Source organism: Carcharodon carcharias, chromosome 1, assembly GCF_017639515.1.
Source record: "Carcharodon carcharias isolate sCarCar2 chromosome 1, sCarCar2.pri, whole genome shotgun sequence".
NCBI classification, from domain to species: Eukaryota; Metazoa; Chordata; class Chondrichthyes; order Lamniformes; family Lamnidae; genus Carcharodon; species Carcharodon carcharias.
This window is the reverse complement of record NC_054467.1, coordinates 73,152,536-73,171,976: the sequence shown is the minus strand read 5'-3', so window position 1 is coordinate 73,171,976 and position 19,441 is coordinate 73,152,536. Positions and strand designations below refer to the sequence as shown.

The 19,441-nt window shown below is 41.3% G+C and overlaps 1 protein-coding gene across 1 annotated transcript; it reads right to left on the bottom strand.

Moving 5' to 3' along the window:
* Positions 1 to 988: 988 nt before the first annotated feature.
* On the bottom strand, positions 989 to 19,302 carry LOC121281466 (lecithin retinol acyltransferase-like). Its single transcript, XM_041194415.1, has 2 exons — positions 18,790 to 19,302; positions 989 to 1,623 (listed from the first exon to the last, which is right to left on the bottom strand). The coding sequence occupies exons 1-2, from the start codon at positions 19,288 to 19,290 to the stop codon at positions 1,471 to 1,473; spliced, it is 654 nt and encodes a 217-aa protein (XP_041050349.1). The 5' UTR covers positions 19,291 to 19,302; the 3' UTR covers positions 989 to 1,470.
* Positions 19,303 to 19,441: the final 139 nt, after the last annotated feature.

Sequence of the window (19,441 nt, the reverse complement as noted above, 5' to 3'; positions counted from 1 at the left end):
AATGAGGCAGCAGGATCAAGACACTACAGCATGAAACGACACCATTGCAGGTCAAAAGTCCTTTTTTCCCCCCATCCGCTACTGCAATTAGTGCAAATCTGGGATGATTCCACCCACTGCTCCCTTCAGTTTTGACTGCATAAAAGCACTTCATGTAAAAAGTACTCTCATGTGTTTCAACACTTATATACAATGAAACAGTCAACTTATCTTTGCAAGACAGAGACCTATAATCAATCACTACAATAAAAAAAACCTAACTTGCAATACAGCATTGAACTACTGAAACTGAAAGAACTTCTTTTCTGTATTTTAAAACCTGTCAATGAAAAAATGCTAGGTGAATATTTTACTTTTGGTTCCTTCCTTGGCACTGTTTCTTGCCTCCAAGAGGCCCTGAATCACATCTACTTACTGAAGGGGGGAGAACTCCACTAAAAAAAAGTATTTGGGAGTGAAGGGGGAAAAAGGGGTTAAACTATCACCTCCACAACAGTGCCCACAAGCGCAGAAGTGCTGCATGTGGGTGATCTATCTGCACCAGGAAGAATTATCGGAAATGGGAATGGGGCAGGAATCTCTGAATTGGGTTCTGCCCACCATTTTTAAAGAGCTCAAGAGATGTTCCAACTTGGTGAAAAACTGGTCCAAGATGTTTGCTTCATTCCCACTGTACCTTAAATCACAACAAGGTGATCTTTCTTAAAAGGAATTTGTTCCATTTCAGAAGGATAACTAGTTGAAGCAATCCCATCCAGTTTTAAAGAAACCAGATAGTCACTTCATTTGTTAATGATAAACAAGCAATGATGGTGAGCTTAGTTCTTCTGGCACAATTGTTGCTCTGTTCAAAAGATGTGAATTTTAATTATGAATTGGAGACCACTTTGTATATGTAATTTAACCATAGACATTGTGTGGGGTGCAGGTTATGCATGCAGATAAAATAAATCTACTAATAAAGTCCTTTTTTTTAAAAAAGTGTTTTATTTCTTAATCTAAAAATATTTTAGGACCCACAGTATTTATAGATGCCAATTTAAAAAAGAACTGTTAATGTTCTGTGAGCAAATACACATTTGGACATTCAATCCACTGAGGATGCTGTGTGGCCAAAACTGAACAGTTAGCATATGCAAGTTAAAGCAAGAACGTAGGTGCATTTCCAAAGCAAGTATTCAAGATTTCAAACATAGTACATCTTTAGTGTTATAAAGTAAGAAAGTTACATTAAAATGTTTGATTTTAGGAGTCCATTCCATACAAAAATTTCCATTTTAAAAAGTCAGACGGGCTTACACAGTAAGCCCAGTACAATTTTATTTTGTGTATTGATGGAGCTACATCTCACAAAAAGGCCAACTATTTTTTCTGAAACTGATGAACATTTATAAATTGTATTCCTCCTCTTTGTACATAATTGGTAAGCTATAACACATATTTACATTGCATTTGAGGCCACTGCACAAATTAGCCAGCCATCCATAGGAAGAATGGTATGAGGACTGTGGGGAGAGTGGTGGAGGGCCCAAAGCCCAGACAAAAAATCCCAGCCAGTCCTAATGCAGCAGTGACAAAAACGCTCCTCTGGTCCCGGATTATAGTCTTCACTGCTTCACAGAACTGAAAAACAAAAATTGTAATGTTACTAAAAAAGGTTCAACTATGACAATTACAGAACCAGCTTAGGTTCAAATTTACAAAGTTAAGTGGTCAACTAACATGGATGTTTCTGCACATTTGCAATTATAAAAAAAGGTCACGGTAGGATTAAATTCCAAAGGACAATGCTGCCTTCAAAATGTGGATAAAGTCTTATTATTGAGCCAAGTATTATTTTCAATATGCAGCAAAATAACTCAACAAATACAAGTCAACAAATACTTCCATCCCCCAACAAGATCCCCTTGGGATACTGTGGTCCAGGAATCCTAGTTTGAAGGCCTACAATTTAATGTTTGTTGTGTGCTCAAACCTAGGAGTATTTGGGAAGTCTTTTAAAACACTGCTGTAAATTAATCTACAGTAGCCATATCAATTTTAACTCTGACACTGCCTTTACTGAATGTCCAGTAATGTTACTTGTAACACTCATATGGAATTTAAAATATCAAAAAAAAACTAGTGCAGTTCCTTTGTTCACAGGAATATTTTTCATGGTTGATAATTGCATTCTTTGCTTTTCAAACTCAGTAAATTAGAACCCAAACAAACATTCTATTAAAAACCACAATATCAGAGTATGGATTATTTAAACCCCATGTAAATTTACTCACTGATGTGGAGAGTCTGGCTGCCCTTGATTAGATTACTTAGTTGCTATAGTGAACCAGAGGGAACACAAGCGAGTTCTGAATACTGTCCAAGCGTAATTCTTGCATTTTAATTAAATGGCAAAGATTTTATATCTGCGACTAGGCCTGAAAACACAACAGCATACAAATTCAGCCACCGTTTGTTGTGAGGAAAGCCTCTCTAATCGTACTTAGTTACCACGGCAAAAAAAAAAGGGGAAATAAAAGTTCAGTGGAACTCATTGAGTGGGACAGCCAAAGGGTAAAAAAATGAAAAGGAAATGAAATTTCTAAAGTGTGCATAGGACTCCTTCCTCAATCAGTATGTTTGTATGCCTACAAGGGAAGAGGTGTTAAGTAGAGTGAACACCTCAGGAATGGTGGCCAGTTTTAAAGAAAAAGGGAAAAATCAGTATAAAAACCAAGGGCATCAGGTTGGATTAGGGTTATTTTAGAAACATGAGGAGTGAGTTGGCTGAACTAAGGTGTTAAATGAAATTGGCATACAGCATTACAAATAAATAATGGGATAAGTTTCTAAAGAGATTAAAAATAGACAAGGGAATAAACAAGTTATGTAAAACAACATGTTATGAAATCATTTACTCTACTTAGAAGCCAAATGTGGAAAATTGAGTAGCTGATGGTATCTGGTCTTTTATTTAAGTAATAGAAATGTGATACTACCTTCACTCTTCTACATTAGGAGATGACCACCTGGAGCAAAATGTCCTTGTTCAAGAAGTCTACAATTAATTTGCCCATTAATTTCCAAACCCCCTGGACACAGTGAGAAACTCCTTAGAAAGTCACTTGTGCAATCTTACTGTAGCCAAAACATGGACCCATTTGTTGATGTATTAGTGTGCGAGGATGCAACTATTAAATATTTACCAACAGCTTTTGATGACCATGCTCTCCATTTGAAAGAGTCACATTTTCACTGATGTTGAGGAGATGTCAGTGTGTTTAAATGGCTTATTATTTGAAAACAGGCTGATTTGTGTGACTTAGATTTAATTGTTAATATTTTCCATAATTCAAGAATCTCCTCTAACTCAACCAAATAAAATTATTTGGTTGAGTTGCAGTTTGTCGCCTGCTTCACATCTTAGTTAGAAAATGTAGCGTTTGTAGAGTTTAGGCACATCCAAGTAGTACTAAAGGAAGAGTTCATCCACTAAGAAACATTAAAGTATGAAAACCCAAAGACAACTTTTAGCTCCATTTATTAGTCCACACACAAATACCACCTCCAGACCAAACTGGAAAGCTGAAAGTAGTCCTAACTTAACCAACTTGAACAACAAACAGTGAAAGTCTCAAACAATCAGGGAAGGAAGCAGCTTACTTGTTCAATATTCCAAATTTACTACTGAACGCTGGTCCCACAGCAACTAATGAAAATGGGACAAATCGAGTGCAGCACACGGAGTTTCTCATTTATCAGCAGAACAATTTGGTAAATGCAATTAACAGCTCAGGAAGCCATGGAACAATATAGAGGAGTCCATTCACAAGAAAGTGAGCTCCCTGCTAGCCAATTGCTTGCATTCATCTGCCAGTGTTACCTGGGCAACAGATGGCCCATGTCAGTGAGGCAGGGCTATCTCCATCAGTTGCTTGAGATCAGACAATTGTACCCACATCTCAACAAGGGTTAGTTGCCATTGAATTAATTCTCTGTAGGGTGACTTAAAAAAAGAGCTGAAATATAATGGAGTCATGTGTTGCTTATAACACACCACAGGTCACTCCAATGGCTGAGTGCCAGTGATGACACTAAACCAACTGTGCACAAGGGCTCCTCAAAAACCCTGCAAGTTTATTCAGTGAGTAATAGAACTGTATGGAGCAGAAGTTTCAGGTTTCAGCCACAGCTTCTTAGATTATCTACTCAAGCAATAGTAAGAATGCTACAATTGTACTTAGCTGCTGCAGAGAGATGAATTGTTGAAAAAAGGAAGACAAGGGAAAGTGTTCCTGATGCTCATGAGAACATTAGAGGAGAGAATTGAGCTTGACAGTGATGCCCCTACAACTGAGTAGCCAGTTGATACACTTCATCAAGGTTCATAGATAATTAATGGTCACTCCAAGAAAACAGAGTTGGGTACCACAGTACTTACAGGAAGGAGTTAATGCCTTCAGGAGATTAGGGGGTAAGAAGTGAAAACATATTTAAAAAGGTAGAAAAGATTCATTGTAAAAAAAATGCCTTGAGATGCTAAATAGTAACACTTGTTTCGAGGACAAACAAATGCATAACCAAGTTCAGATTTACTCTGCATCTTGTAGGGTCTACTGAAAAATAGGCATACACAAAGTACATACACAAAATGCAATGAAAGACTAACTGTTTGCATGAAGGTTTAGCATGAGTAAATAGTAACTGTGGAACAAGTTGGCAAGCAAAACATTGAGGTACATATATTTAGGTCATCTCCTGGTAAATGGTACTACTGAGGACAATTTGGTAGTGTCCACAATGTGCAATCTTCTTCCAAGCCTCCAAGATCACATGGGTAGTGCACAGTATTGAGCTAGCTACCACCTTCTGCTGGTCTTGCTGAGCCGCTGTCTTCTGGGGGAGGGATCCTCTAGTGCCAAGTAGGGAAACCCTCTTATCCACCACACAGCTACAAGAACATCTAGTCAGCTAATAGTAATTGGAATGCAGTATTATACCCTCAATTGCCCACAGAATCAGCTTTGTGCCTTCACATTGCATTTTTCACTTCTTTTCTTGATGCGTCTTTGATATATTAAATTTGAAAAAAATGCCAAAACAAATTGTTTGTTCTCATATGTAGACTCTTGGCTTTAAGTGAACACATCTGCTTAAATTTGACCCACTGGCCAGATCTTTTACACCCTCCATTAGGCTGGCTCCATGCAGAAGCTGCTATGAATGAATATTCAACAAAACAACCCACAGTGCCAGGCAATCAGCTCATCTCATTGCTGGTTAGTATTAAACCAGCAACTAGGTAGAAAAGTCAGTCTGTTTCCAACTGTGGACTTTCAAATATTGATAGATGATCAATACAGGCCAAAGAAATTAAATTGTACAGTTAGGTCAAAAGATCAGAATTAAAGTGCCATATGCAGTACAAGGAGAATTCACTGGCTAGAGTGGGCCTCCTATACCTCTGGAGGCACTCGGGCCAGCTTGATTACATTAAAGCTCACCAGAGTCAGAACTGCTTTTGCAACCAGCACTAGAATAAATCTTCACCATTGGAACCTCTGATTCTGGTCCTGTCATTGAGAATATAAACAGCATTATGAATCTGCCCATTTCAGAGTGCAGAGAAAAGTCATAAAATGCTCAAACCTGTACAGTTAGATGCATGAAATAACAATTTTGCTGCAGAAGATTTCACACTTAAAATTGTTGACCATTCTTTATTTCATTCTAAGTGTGGTATTAACTTTAGCCACCGTATGGTTTTGAATGGTTAAACTTGGGTAAAGTAAATCATGAGGACGTTACTTAGACCTCAGGAAAACAGATACAATGATGGAAAGGCCAGGGAGTGGCAGATGGAGTTTAGTGCAGAGAAGAATGAAATGGTACACTTTAGGAGGACTAATGATGGAAAACACTACTATAAGTGACATGATCTTGGGAGTGTACATGAGCAAAGAAACTTTGTGACCCCCCTACAAATTCTCAAAAAAGATGCCACGGTGGTTAAAAAGCATCTGAGTGACTGAGTTTCTAAAAGAGGAACAGACTAGAAAAGCAAGCTAGAACTTTATATAAATGGTTAAGCCTCAGCTGGAGTATTATGGACAATTCTAAACATCGCACTTCAGGAAAGAAAACTTAAAAGCTTTAGGAAGGGTACAGGAGGGGTTTACAAGGGTGTTTTCAGGGTTGAAGAACTTCACCTTGAGACATTGGAACGTTAGGACTCTTAAGAGAAGGTCAAGGTGACCAAAAAGAAGTTTATCCGAGAGATTTTATTGGAGTAAGTAGGGGAAAATATTCCCTTGAATGGATTAATAACTAGAGACCATGGATTCAAAATAGGAAAAATATCTAGAGGGAAAGAACATTTTTAGTCAGTTTTCAGGATCTGGAATGTCGATTCCACAAATAATTTTAAAAGGGAGTTGGACAGGTACTGGAGGATGGGAACTTACATGGTTTAAATCAACAAAAGGCAGCTCCCTCAGACAGCACCTGCATGATGGGCCAAATAACTTCCTTCCATGCTGCAAGTTTCTATGATAAAATATCTGGCACTCATTGATTTCCTGAACCTTGATATTACACGAGAGTGTCTGAAGGCTTTTTTCACCCCCCCAGAAAAACAGATGCGATTTCCTTCTAAAATGTGGATGAACATAAACCAAGACTGTTCACCAAAAGGCTTCTTTATGAGCTCCAGTCAAAAATGCAAACAAGGTTAAAAGTTTGTCATATCAGAAACAAATATTATAAACTGAAAGCTTCCATGAGGTAGCAAGGAAATAAGTAAAACCCCATGAACTCCCATTTGTATAATGACTGGAATGTTAGCCAGGTAACTGTGCCCCAAGGGGCACACTCAGTCTAGCAGTGAAACACAGAAAACCCACAGTTCAAAGAAATAGGAATAAATTAAATGCTACATATTGAAGCATTTAGCACAAGTTACTGCACCAGTTAAAGCATTGGTTTCAGCTTTGCTGCTGCTCTGTATACAAGAGAACAGTCCACTGTTCTGAATCCAAGCCTTTTGTCATAGTAACATCCTTAAGTAATTCAACCAAACCACAGTAGTCTACATTTTCAGCTAAAATGATGCCAAGGAGCCGATATAACTTGCAAAATATGCTACAAATTTCAGGAGTTGCTTTGCCTGCTCCCAATTTGTCCCTATCACTTCCACTGACTTAATATATCCACCCTTAAGGAGCAGAAGGAAGTTCAGTGATTAGACAGAATCCTCAAAATAGGCAGCACATCTCAGCAAGGAAAAAAAACAATTATGATTTTGGGCAGTGATAAACAAGAATTAACTATACTTTGAATGGGGAATTCATGGGATACTGTGGAAGAGCTCAGAGGTGAGCTTTTACAAAATATTAAAAGCAGCATCTAAAGTGTGCAATATTTAAAACTCCTAGAATTAGATTTTTTGACAAGAGGTATAAAATAGAAAATGAAGATATAATGGTGATATAAATTCTTAAACATACTGTAGCAAAAACACCGTTGGAGTACTGTTTGCAGTTCAGGCTACAACTTATAGAAAAGTATGTTGAGGCCAGAATTTTGGGTGCAGCATAGGTTCACCAAGATGTTGTCTGGTGCGGAAGTACAAGTATAACAGAACAAAGAGAATTACAGCACAGGAACAGGTCCTTCGGCCCTCCAAGCCTGCACCAATCATATCGCCCGTCAACTAAAACATTTTGCACTTTCGGGGTCCGTATCCCTCTATTCCCATCCTATTCGTGTATTTGTCAAGCTGCCTCTTAAACACCACTATCGTACCTGCTTCCACGACCTCCTCTGGCAGCGAATTCCAGACACTCAATACCCTCTGCATAAAAAACTTGCCCTGCACATCACCTTTATAGTTTTCTCCTCTCACCTTAAATCTATGTCCCTTAGTAATTGACTCTTCCGCCCTGGGAAAAAGCTTAGAAAAGAAAGGACAACTGAGATGATAGAGTGATTTAATAGGGACGTTTAAAATTAGGACTGAGGATGGAAACAGTCTTCAGGTGATTGAAGGGTCCAGAACAAGGGGTTTGGAGGAAACATTCCCTGCTCAGGGCCAAGTTAAATGCAACCATAATGCTTTTGACATAATAGGAGTCCTATTCAAATAAATTTATGAGGCACCTGCACAAAATGTTTGATTCAAGCTGAGGGGTAGGAAGCAGGGTGGGTGGTGCAGCAATCTGGAATGTACAGTGCAGGAAACAAAAAAAGTCAAACAACTAGCATTCCCTTTAAGGTGCACTCATGCACAGCAATCTTAGGAGGAATTACAGTGAAACAAGCAGACTGCATAGCAAAGAGAAATTAGAGGAAACTTTATGCATGCCTGCTTCTTAAGAGGCCCCTTGGCCACCCAAATGCAGTGGGCAGTTAAAATGGTGACCTGTTCAATTACAATGAGAGTGAGGTTTCACACAAAGTGCTCCATTTTAAGTGATTCCCTGGCCTGTACCCCTAGAAAAAAGATGGGTTTAAAAATTATCCTCCATCTTAACTTAATGGATATGGTGGATAATGTTTTGTGTGTAGCAAGGGAAGCAATGTGCATCTCCAGGGACTAGAGCCTAGGATTGCTGCAAAAGAGGTGGCCAGCAATAAAGGGCTATCAAGTCAGGTTTGGAGCAGAAAAGGACCCCATTCAGAACAAACGTGGGTAGGGGTGTAAACAGCAGAGGCAAAAGGAAAGTTAGACAATACTCAACAGCAGAGCTTGGGTCCAGAGGGGAAGCTTCTAGTTACACTACCTAATAGCTCCTTTTCCCATCATCCATTTTGGTTGGTTATACAAAAATTGTATATTATAACCTGATATTGTAGGAGGGGCATTTACTTCATAACCCTGCGGTTAGATTTATGCTGTAAAAATAGGGAACATTAAATCATACCTTATGTTGGCTCAAGTGTGACAAAAAAAAAATAGTTGGCTGCTGCATCTTGCCACATTATGTGCTCTAATTACTGGAGTATGACGAAGATTGCCATTACCTCTTCTGAAATTCTGGGAATTCTGACTCATTCCATTCCCAGTCAGTTCAAGAAGCATTATTCCTTACAGGAATATAAGTGGTCCAGGCCCTACACTCTGGAAGTACCTCCCTGAACCTCTAGTACCTCTCACCTCCCTTTCTTTCAAAACCCTCCTTAAAAACCCACCTCTGATGAAGCTTCTAGCTACTCCACCAATAGCTCATTTTCCCATCATCCATTTTGTTTGGTTATGCCAAAATTGTTTTGATGACCAAGTGATGTATTTCATTCCCCAATACCATCTTGTCACAGCTGCTGGAAGTGTGTATGTACAACAGTATCAGTATGATACAGTAGATAATTGAAAATTTCTCAACCAGTCACCATATTGGATCACAGTTGAAAAGCAGTTACTTAAGTAAAATTGTGAAGGGTCTCCAGTGGCTGTGAAGCCATGCCTCCATAAAAGAAATAAGTAGAGAAGTAACATGTTTTAATTGCCAAAACACTTGAATAGTTAAGTCATCAGAGCACCTTGTTTGAAGATACTATACAATAGAAAGTGGAGTCAAATTTAATGTTTGAAACCAGAATGCTTCTGCAGTCTGGTTATTTGCACTGTTAGGTCAACTACCTCATACAACTGTAATACAAACCAGTTCCTTTGTCATCAGCACTCTTAAAAAATGTAATTGTAAACTTCATAAATCAGAAGAGGCCCCCATAACACTTCCAGCCCCAGGGCTACCTACTGAGGAGACAAACTTAATACACAATGACAATAGAGATTGTTAGCTTTACAGCAACACATCTTAGCCCACGTATCACTATGGCCAATATCAGCATCCTCCAAAGTAAGAGAAACACAGACCAGGAATGACCCTAGCCTGGTCACCAAGAATCCCCTAATATATGGAACTGTGCAACCATGTATGATCGTTTCTTTTGTGCTGGTACTGTAAAAACGTGTATTATTGCATGCAGTCCAGAAACAGTTGAGAACATGTAATCTGTTTTTATAAAAACAGATTCAAGGTAATGATTTTTTTTCTTAAATATAAAACATTAACCTTTGAATTTAGCCTTTTGAATTTTACAGAAATTGATTTAAAATGTTTATACATTAACTTCAGACAAAAAAGGACTGAAATGACAAAGTAACCACCATTTTGATGAATATTAGTTGATGTCTAATTAAAAAGTTAGAGCTGCTGATCAGCCCCTGACCTCATGTTACATTGCATTAATTTAAATAATAATATCATTATTATTTCACATTCAATTAAGCAAGCTCTTTAGTTACAAATACCAACTGAAAATGTGTTGAATATTTAGTTAGTTCCAGAAGGAACTATCTGCCTACCAATTGAGTTTTGTTTCAACTTTAATATCACTTGATATCACCTTGAAAGCCTTGTAAGCCAACAACTTGCATTTATGTAGTGTCTTTGAAATAGCAAAACATACCAATGCTACTTTACAGGAACATTAGTAAAATTTAACACTAAGCCATATAAGACATTAAAACTGATGACAAAGCTTGGTCAAAGAGGTGGCTTTTAAAGGGAGAGGTCAAGAGACAGATGTAGGAAGAGAATTCCAGAGCTTAGGGCCTGGGCACAGACACCAACACTGGAGCTATTAAAATCAGGGATGTTCAAGAGGTCAGAATTGGAAGAGTACGGATTTTTTTTTAAAAAAAGAGGGTTTCAGTCTAGATGAGGATTCATAGGGAGGAGCAAGGCCAAGATTTGAAAACAAGATGAGAACTTTTTAAAAACCTAGCTGTTACTTAGCCAAGAGCCAACATATGTCAATAAGCATTCGGGTCATGGGAAACCAAGACTTGGTGAGAGTAAGGGAACGGACAGAGTTTTGGATGGCAGCATTGGTGAGGCCGACCAGGAATGCACTGGAGTACTCAAGTCTGGAGCTAACAAGGACATGGATGAGGGCTTCTGTAGCAGATGAGCAAAGACACCAGCGGAATTGGCTTATGTCATACAGAGGTGGTCAGTGTTGGCACAGATAGGTGGTTGGAAACTCACCTCAGGGTCCAATGATACCAAGCTTGTGAACAGTTTGATTCAACCTCAAGTCAGTTGCTAGGGAAATATCAAATTGGTAGCTAAAGAACTGAAACAAAAACAGAATTACCTGGAAAAACTCAGCAGGTCTGGCAGCATCGGCGGAGAAGAAAAGAGTTGACGTTTCGAGTCCTCATGACCCTTCGACAGAACTTGAGTTCGAGTCCAAGAAAGAGTTGAAATATAAGCTGGTTTAAGGCGTGTGTGTGGGGGCCGGAGAGATAGAGAGAGAGAGAGAGGTGGAGGGGGGGGTGTGGTTGTAGGGACAAACAAGCAGTGATAGAAGCAGATCATCAAAAGATGTCAACGACAATAGTACAATAGAACACATAGGTGTTAAAGTTAAAGTTGGTGATATTATCTAAACGAATGTGCTAATTAAGAATGGATGGTAGGGCACTCAAGGTATAGCTCTAGTGGGGGTTTTTTTTTTATAATGGAAATAGGTGGGAAAAGGAAAATCTTTATAATTTATTGGAAAAAAAAGGAAGGGGGAAACAAAGGGGGTGGGGATGGGGGAGGGAGCTCACGACCTAAAGTTGTTGAATTCAATATTCAGTCCGGAAGGCTGTAAAGTCCCTAGTCGGAAGATGAGGTGTTGTTCCTCCAGTTTGCGTTGGGCTTCACTGGAACAATGCAGCAAGCCAAGGACAGACATGTGGGCAAGAGAGGAGTGTTAAAATGGCAAGCGACAGGGAGGTTTGGGTCATTCTTGCGGACAGACCGCAGGTGTTCTGCAAAGCGGTCGCCCAGTTTACGTTTGGTCTCTCCAATGTAGAGGAGACCACATTGGGAGCAACGAATGCAGTAGACTAAGTTGGGGGAAATGCAAGTGAAATGCTGCATCACTTGAAAGGAGTGTTTGGGTCCTTGGACGGTGAGGAGAGAGGAAGTGAAGGGGCAGGTGTTGCATCTTTTGCGTGGGCATGGGGAGGTGCCATAGGAGGGGGTTGAGGAGTAGGGGGTGATGGAGGAGTGGACCAGGGTGTCCCGGAGGGAGCGATCCCTACAGAATGCCGATAAGGGGGGTGAAGGGAAGATGTGTTTGGTGGTGGCATCATGCTGGAGTTGGCGGAAATGGCGGAGGATGATCCTTTGAATGCGGAGGCTGGTGGGGTGATAAGTGAGGACAAGGGGGACCCTATCATGTTTCTGGGAGGGAGGAGAAGGCGTGAGGGCGGATGCGCGGGAGATGGGCCGGACACGGTTGAGGGCCCTGTCAACGACCGTGGGTGGAAAACCTCGGTTAAGGAAGAAGGAGGACATGTCAGAGGAACTGTTTTTGAATGTAGCATCATCGGAACAGATGCGACGGAGGCGAGGGAACTGAGAGAATGGGCTGGAGTCCTTACAGGAAGCGGGGTGTGAGGAGCTGTAGTCGAGATAGCTGTGGGAGTTGGTGGGTTTGTAATGGATATTGGTGGACAGTCTATCACCAGAGATTGAGACAGAGAGGTCAAGGAAGGGAAGGGAAGTGTCAGAGATGGACCACGTGAAAATGATGGAGGGGTGGAGATTGGAAGCAAAATTAATAAATTTTTCCAAGTCCCGACGAGAGCATGAAGCAGCACCGAAGTAATCATCGATGTACCGGAGAAACAGTTGTGGAAGGGGGCCGGAGTAGGACTGCAACAAGGAATGTTCCACATACCCCATAAAGAGACAGGCATAGCTGGGGCCCATGCGGGTACCCATAGCCACACCTTTTATTTGGAGGAAGTGAGAGGAGTTGAAGGAGAAATTGTTCAGCGTGAGAACAAGTTCAGCCAGACGGAGGAGAGTAGTGGTGGATGGGGATTGTTCGGGCTTCTGTTCGAGGAAGAAACTAAGGGCCCTCAGACCATCCTGGTGGGGGATGGAGGTGTAGAGGGATTGGACGTCCATGGTGAAGAGGAAGCGGTTGGGGCCAGGGAACTGGAAATTGTTGATGTGACGTAAGGTGTCAGAGGAATCACGGATGTCGGTGGGAAGGGACCGGACAAGGGGAGAGAGAAGGGAGTCAAGATAACAAGAAATGAGTTCTGTGGGGCAGGAGCAAGCTGAGACGATCGGTCTACCGGGGCAGTTCTGTTTGTGGATTTTGGGTAGGAGATAGAAGCGGGCCGTCTGAGGTTGGGCGACTATCAGGTTGGAAGCTGTGGGAGGGAGATCCCCAGAGGAGATGAGGTCAGTGACAGTCCTGGAAACAATGGCTTGATGTTCAGTGGTGGGGTCATGGTCCAGGGAGAGGTAGGAGGAAGTGTCTGCGAGTTGACGCTCAGCCTCCGCGAGGTAGAGGTCAGTGCGCCAGACAACAACAGCATCCCCCCCGGCCCATCTCCCGCACATCCGCCCTCACGCCTTCTCCTCCCTCCCAGAAACATGATAGGGTCCCCCTTGTCCTCACTTATCACCCCACCAGCCTCCGCATTCAAAGGATCATCCTCCGCCATTTCCGCCAACTCCAGCATGATGCCACCACCAAACACATCTTCCCTTCACCCCCCTTATCGGCATTCCGTAGGGATCGCTCCCTCCGGGACACCCTGGTCCACTCCTCCATCACCCCCTACTCCTCAACCCCCTCCTATGGCACCACCCCATGCCCACGCAAAAGATGCAACACCTGCCCCTTCACTTCCTCTCTCCTCACTGTCCAAGGACCCAAGCACTCCTTTCAAGTGATGCAGCATTTCACTTGCATTTCCCCCAACTTAGTCTACTGCATTCGTTGCTCCCAATGTGGTCTCCTCTACATTGGAGAGACCAAACATAAACTGGGCGACCGCTTTGCAGAACACCTGCGGTCTATCCGCAAGAATGACCCAAACCTCCCTGTTGCTTGCCATTTTAACACTCCACCCTGCTCTCTTGCCCACATGTCTGTCCTTGGCTTGCTGCATTGTTCCAGTGAAGCCCAACGCAAACTGGAGGAACAACACCTCATCTTCCGACTAGGGACTTTACAGCCTTCCGGACTGAATATTGAATTCAACAACTTTAGGTCGTGAGCTCCCTCCCCCATCCCCACCCCCTTTGTTTCCCCCTTCCTTTTTTTTTCCAATAAATTATAAAGATTTTCCTTTTCCCACCTATTTCCATTATATTAAAAAAAAACCCCACTAGAGCTATACCTTGAGTGCCCTACCATCCATTCTTAATTAGCACATTCGTTTAGATAATATCACCAACTTTAACTTTAACACCTATGTGTTCTATTGTACTATTGTCGTTGACATCTTTTGATGATCTGCTTCTATCACTGCTTGTTTGTCCCTACAACCACACCGCCCCCCCACCTCTCTCTCTCTCTCTCTCTCTCTCTCTATCTCTCCGCCCCCCACACACACACCTTAAACCAGCTTATATTTCAACTCTTTCTTGGACTCGAACTCAAGTTCTGTTGAAGGGTCATGAGGACTCGAAACTTCAAATCTTTTCTTCTCCGCCGATGCTGCCAGACCTGCTGAGTTTTTCCAGGTAATTCTGTTTTTGTTTTGGATTTCCAGCATCCGCAGTTTTTTTGTTTTTAGCTAAAGAACTGAATTTGTAGCAGGACTAAGTGGCATGGCTTTGGTCTTCCCAATATTTGCTTGATGTTGCACAAGCCGTCTGATCACTTAGAGACACCTGTGCAGGATTCCAGAGTCGATGGAGATAGTTGTTGTTAGCATACAGGTAGTAACTGACTTTGATGTTGCTGAGGAGCAGCATGTAGATGTGAAAGAATATCATTCAATGTAACGGGGATGGATCACAAAACTCCAACATCTGGTTCACTGCATCAAAGTCTTTTAGTTTACCAGTAAATTAAACGCATAGATGTAAAGGTAGAATAATAATTCGCCAGCAAGTCAACAATCTAGAAATTGGTTAGGGCTTTCTGGGTCGTGGAAGTGGTTATTTTAGCACTTCATACTTAATTAGGTCTCCAGAACAAAACTGAATTGCCCCTAAGAAGCTGAAAATATTTTTAGCAGTTTTATTGAATCTTGAACTTAATGTTCACCCAATATGATAGTAATTTTAACAAAAGATTGCAAAGGCAATCAAATTTGATGTGTACATCAAGTGGATATTAAACTGGCTTATACAATTGTCAGGTCATTTATATAAATCAGTGTTGCTTCCTAGCCCAAACTGGCTTCAGGGTTATTCTCCACTTAAATAAGTGATCCCTCTTGCCCTTACTGCAAAAGAGCCCCAAAATGGGTCCATTAGAAATTGGAGCCACACATGCTAAAATCAGAGTTTAAAGCCACTACTTTATGATTGTCAGTCTGTCCAAATTTAACCCAGAATAAATTGAGACCACCTCACTCAGGCAGAAGGTAGGAGCTAAAGGAGTTAATGGTGAAGTACAGCAGTTAAATTGCAGTTGTTTGCCCATGGCTACTCCTTCTTGGATAATAACTTTGAAATAAGTACAAACAGATGACTTGAGCCATCTCAGCATATCTGCTTCAGCATGAAAATGGGATGGTCCATTGGAATCTGGGTAGAGGCACCAGCTGCAGTCTGTTCTGCATTAATCCATGGGTTTCTGAAATAGTGTCAATAGACAGCAACTATCCTTGATCTAACAAGGTTTGTCCACTCTGCTTACTGTCTTGAACAAGCAAGAGATTGCCACAAAAGTGAAGGAATTGTGGCTGTTTAGGATATTGTGAATTCACTTGTATGATTTAATTTGTGGTCCAGCACCATGCAGTATGCTTTCCTATTCTCCTGCTGTTAGGGGCCTGGATAAGCATGTGTGAACCAATGGGGCACTATGCATCTTAAAAACCTGATGCAGAAACAAAGTGCTGTTGCTGTCTTTCCATTAAGTGCTTTTTCCTGACAAAGTTCTGGTTGTTTGATGAGTTAGTCTACCAAAGATAGGGCTGAAAATGTATCCGATTATGGCTTGGGAGGACCTGGTCACAAATGTAGTGTTGTAGTAATAGCTCGATGTAGTGGAACTTGTGTGGAGGTTCTGTTTAAGGAAATGGCACATTTCTTAGACAAAGAGGCAAATCTCTTCAAATGTGACTCTGGGATGAGCAAATCCCACATGCAATTGTACATATCTTTCTCATAGATGGGAATTCCTTTTGAACATTCCTAACATGATAAATGTGCTTCCTACTGTGAAACAGCATCTGTAAACAGACTGCTGTGGGAAGATACTGGAACGTTATTCCAATGCAAAGTGAAAATGCCAAAGGCAATCCAAAAGCTAAAAAAACTGACCCAGTGAGAATCAAACACCCTAAAAAGTAGTAAACACCAACAAGTTATCAAATTTCAACACTGTATGTGCTACCTATAAAAGGAATTACCAGGTGAGAAACAAAAAAGTGGTTGACATGTGTATGGAACCAATTTGCATTTGCTAAAAACTCTTAGGAACTCTAATCAGGCTTTTATGCACTCTTCAGAAGGTCTCCCTTAGAATAATTTCTATATGATACTGTCAGAGCTTTTAGATGGGCTGTAAAACTGAGGTGGATGTAAAAGATCCCATGACATTATTTCAAGAAGAGCAGGAGAGTTAACTCCAGTGTCCTGACCAATATTTATCCCTCAATCAACATCACAAAAAAGAGATTACCTGGCCATTATCAAACTACTAATCTTGGGAGCTCGCGGACTGAAAATTAGCTGCTGTGTTTCCTGCATTACAATAGTGACTGCACACCAAAAAGTACTTCATTGACCGTAAAGTGCTTTGAGAAAACTGGTGGTTGTAAGAGTGCTATATGAATGCAAGCCTTTCTTGACTAGAAGGAAAATGTAAGACGTTGCACTAAAGTGTTGAAACTTGGTTAGACCACACTTGAACTGTGTGGAGGCACAGGAGATGGTGCAGAGAAAATTTACATGAATGATACCAGAAATTAGAGTATTCATATCAGGAAAGGATCGACAGGCTGCTGAAAGACTGATTAGAGGTCTTCAAAAATTTTTAAAGTTTGATATGAGTAGGATACGGACAGAGAACGTTGCCTCTTGTGGGAAAGAGCATAACTAGAGGCCATCGATATAAGGTGGTTACCAAGAAATTCAATCAGGAAGTCAGAAGAAACTTTATCCAAAGAGCATTAAGAATATGGAACTGAGTGATTGACACAAATAGTATAGATGCATTTAAGAGGAAACTAGAAAAACATTTGAGGGAGAAGGGAATAGAAGGCAATGGATTTAGAGGAGGAAAGATGGGAGGAGGCTGAAGTGGAGCATAAACACCAGCATGCTCTGAAGAGTCATATGGATTCAAAACGTTAGCTGTTTTTCTCTCCACAGACGGTTGTTAGACCTGGTGAGTTGTTCCAGCATTGTTTTTGTTTGATTTCCAGCATCCACAGTATTTTGCTTTTACCAGTATGGACTAGTTAGGCCGAATGGCCTGTTTGTGTCCTGTATACATGTATATCCCATGCAATGGTCATTGAATTCAGAGCCTGTGACTCTGCTGCTTAAGTCCAAACCTTGGTTTCAAAGGGTATTGCTTGGCCCAAGGTTGAATACCGATAGCAAAACGCTAGTCGGATCATTCCCCCTCTGGATGGTCACATAGCCTAATTGCATTTAATAGCCCTCCAAGAATATCACAAAATGATGCAACTAAAAACTTAACAGAAAGCCCAGATAACATTAGAAATGAACAATAAGATTTAGACCAAGAGACAGAAATCCAATACGTTTTTCTACTAAACCCTGCAATTGTACGGAGAAAAATACAGGAAAACAATGTTACTTTAAAAGAAGTTGCAGCTCGGGAAGATAATGTTCTGCCGTAGTGCAAGTTCGACCTGTGACGGTTTATATTTATTGAAGCACCAACGCAGATCAATTGCTTTTTGCCAAACCATTCTGTTGCAAAAACAAAAATTACTGAAAAAAAACGCTCAGGTCAGATGCTGTCAGACATTGAGTTTTTCCAGAAATTTTTGTTTCAGATTTTCAGCATCCGCAGTATTTTGCTTTCATTCTATTACTGGTGACTTTAATTGACTTTGAAATTCTTGCCCTTTTTAAATGATCATTACCGATCATCAATGCTGGCCGCCAACCCAGCTATTCTCTGGAAAATATGTTTTGCATGTGGCAAACATACTCAGGAGATCTTTGCACTTACTCATTTGAAGATGCGGACCGGGGGCGGGGGAACTTACGCTCTGGTCTGGCCTGGAAAAGTGGATTGATACAAGAACTGACACGGTGTTGTAGACCTACCTAAAACTAGCACGGATTTTCTGAGCAGAAAGCAAGAAGTTTGCACCATGTGCTTGCACTGCCACTTAGTCTCTGCTGTTGCTCATTTGGGGTCAATACGAAGTTCCTGCTGACTCCAAAGCAGACGTTTCGGAGGGCATTCGTACATACCGGTAACAGGAGCATTCAAGGATATTTTCAGAAGCCATTTTAAGAGTACATATACTTTAAGTTTAAAATGAAAACATTTGCCAATCTTGAATTACATTTACAAGAGAAAATCTGTACTTATTGTAGAGAGAGAGAGAGAGAGAGAGTCTTTTATTGATTCCCCAGACCACAACCGTCTGTGGAATACGCAAAACTTAATTGAATTAAAACCCAACCACATGCTGATCCAAATTAGTAACCTAGACTATAATCTTAAAAAAAGATTTGCAAGAATTAAAACACATTTTATGCTAGAAACTTAAATATACAGAACATGAAGGATAACATTCAGATCCAAAGTGTCCACAAGCACGTAATCCAACTTTACCTTGTCAGTCTGGATGCTCACCGCTGTGCCATATCGACAGTAAGTAACAAAATGTTCACAGTTGTTCCACAAGAGGCTGTACTCTGTGCTTCCCACCAGTTTCTCTGCTCTCCTTGCAACCTCTTCATTGGGAAGTGCCGGCTTCTTACACAGTGCGTCCATGTGGTTCACTATAATGCAGGCTCCGTAGGCAAAATCCTCCACCGAGTCCACCCTGATACTCGCGTTCCTGGAGATGACGCCCAGGATGAGCCGCTGGTTGGTCACCACATCCCGGATCAGCTTCTTGTCGTCGGTAAACAAGGGCAGGATGTCGGGCATCAGGTGAGCAACTTTCTCATCCCCCAGATAAATACCATAGTGCGTGAATAGTGTCCGTGACACTTCCAGCAGATCCCCCCTTTTGAGGGAGGATAGCTCGCAGAAGTTTGCATTGCTGTCGGACTCGGAGGCCATTCTCTCAGTCAATGAGAGGGGTTGATGTTCCCCTCTGTTGTCCATGAGCTTGCGCTACAATCTCTCTCAGCTCCATCCTCCCAGCGCCTTTTATAATCACAGGCCGGCGCGTGGACACACCGAAACACAACAAGTGATTGGCTGTCCCCGGAATTTCGGCGCCTGCCATTGGTGGCGGTGAGTGTTCCACTGGGAG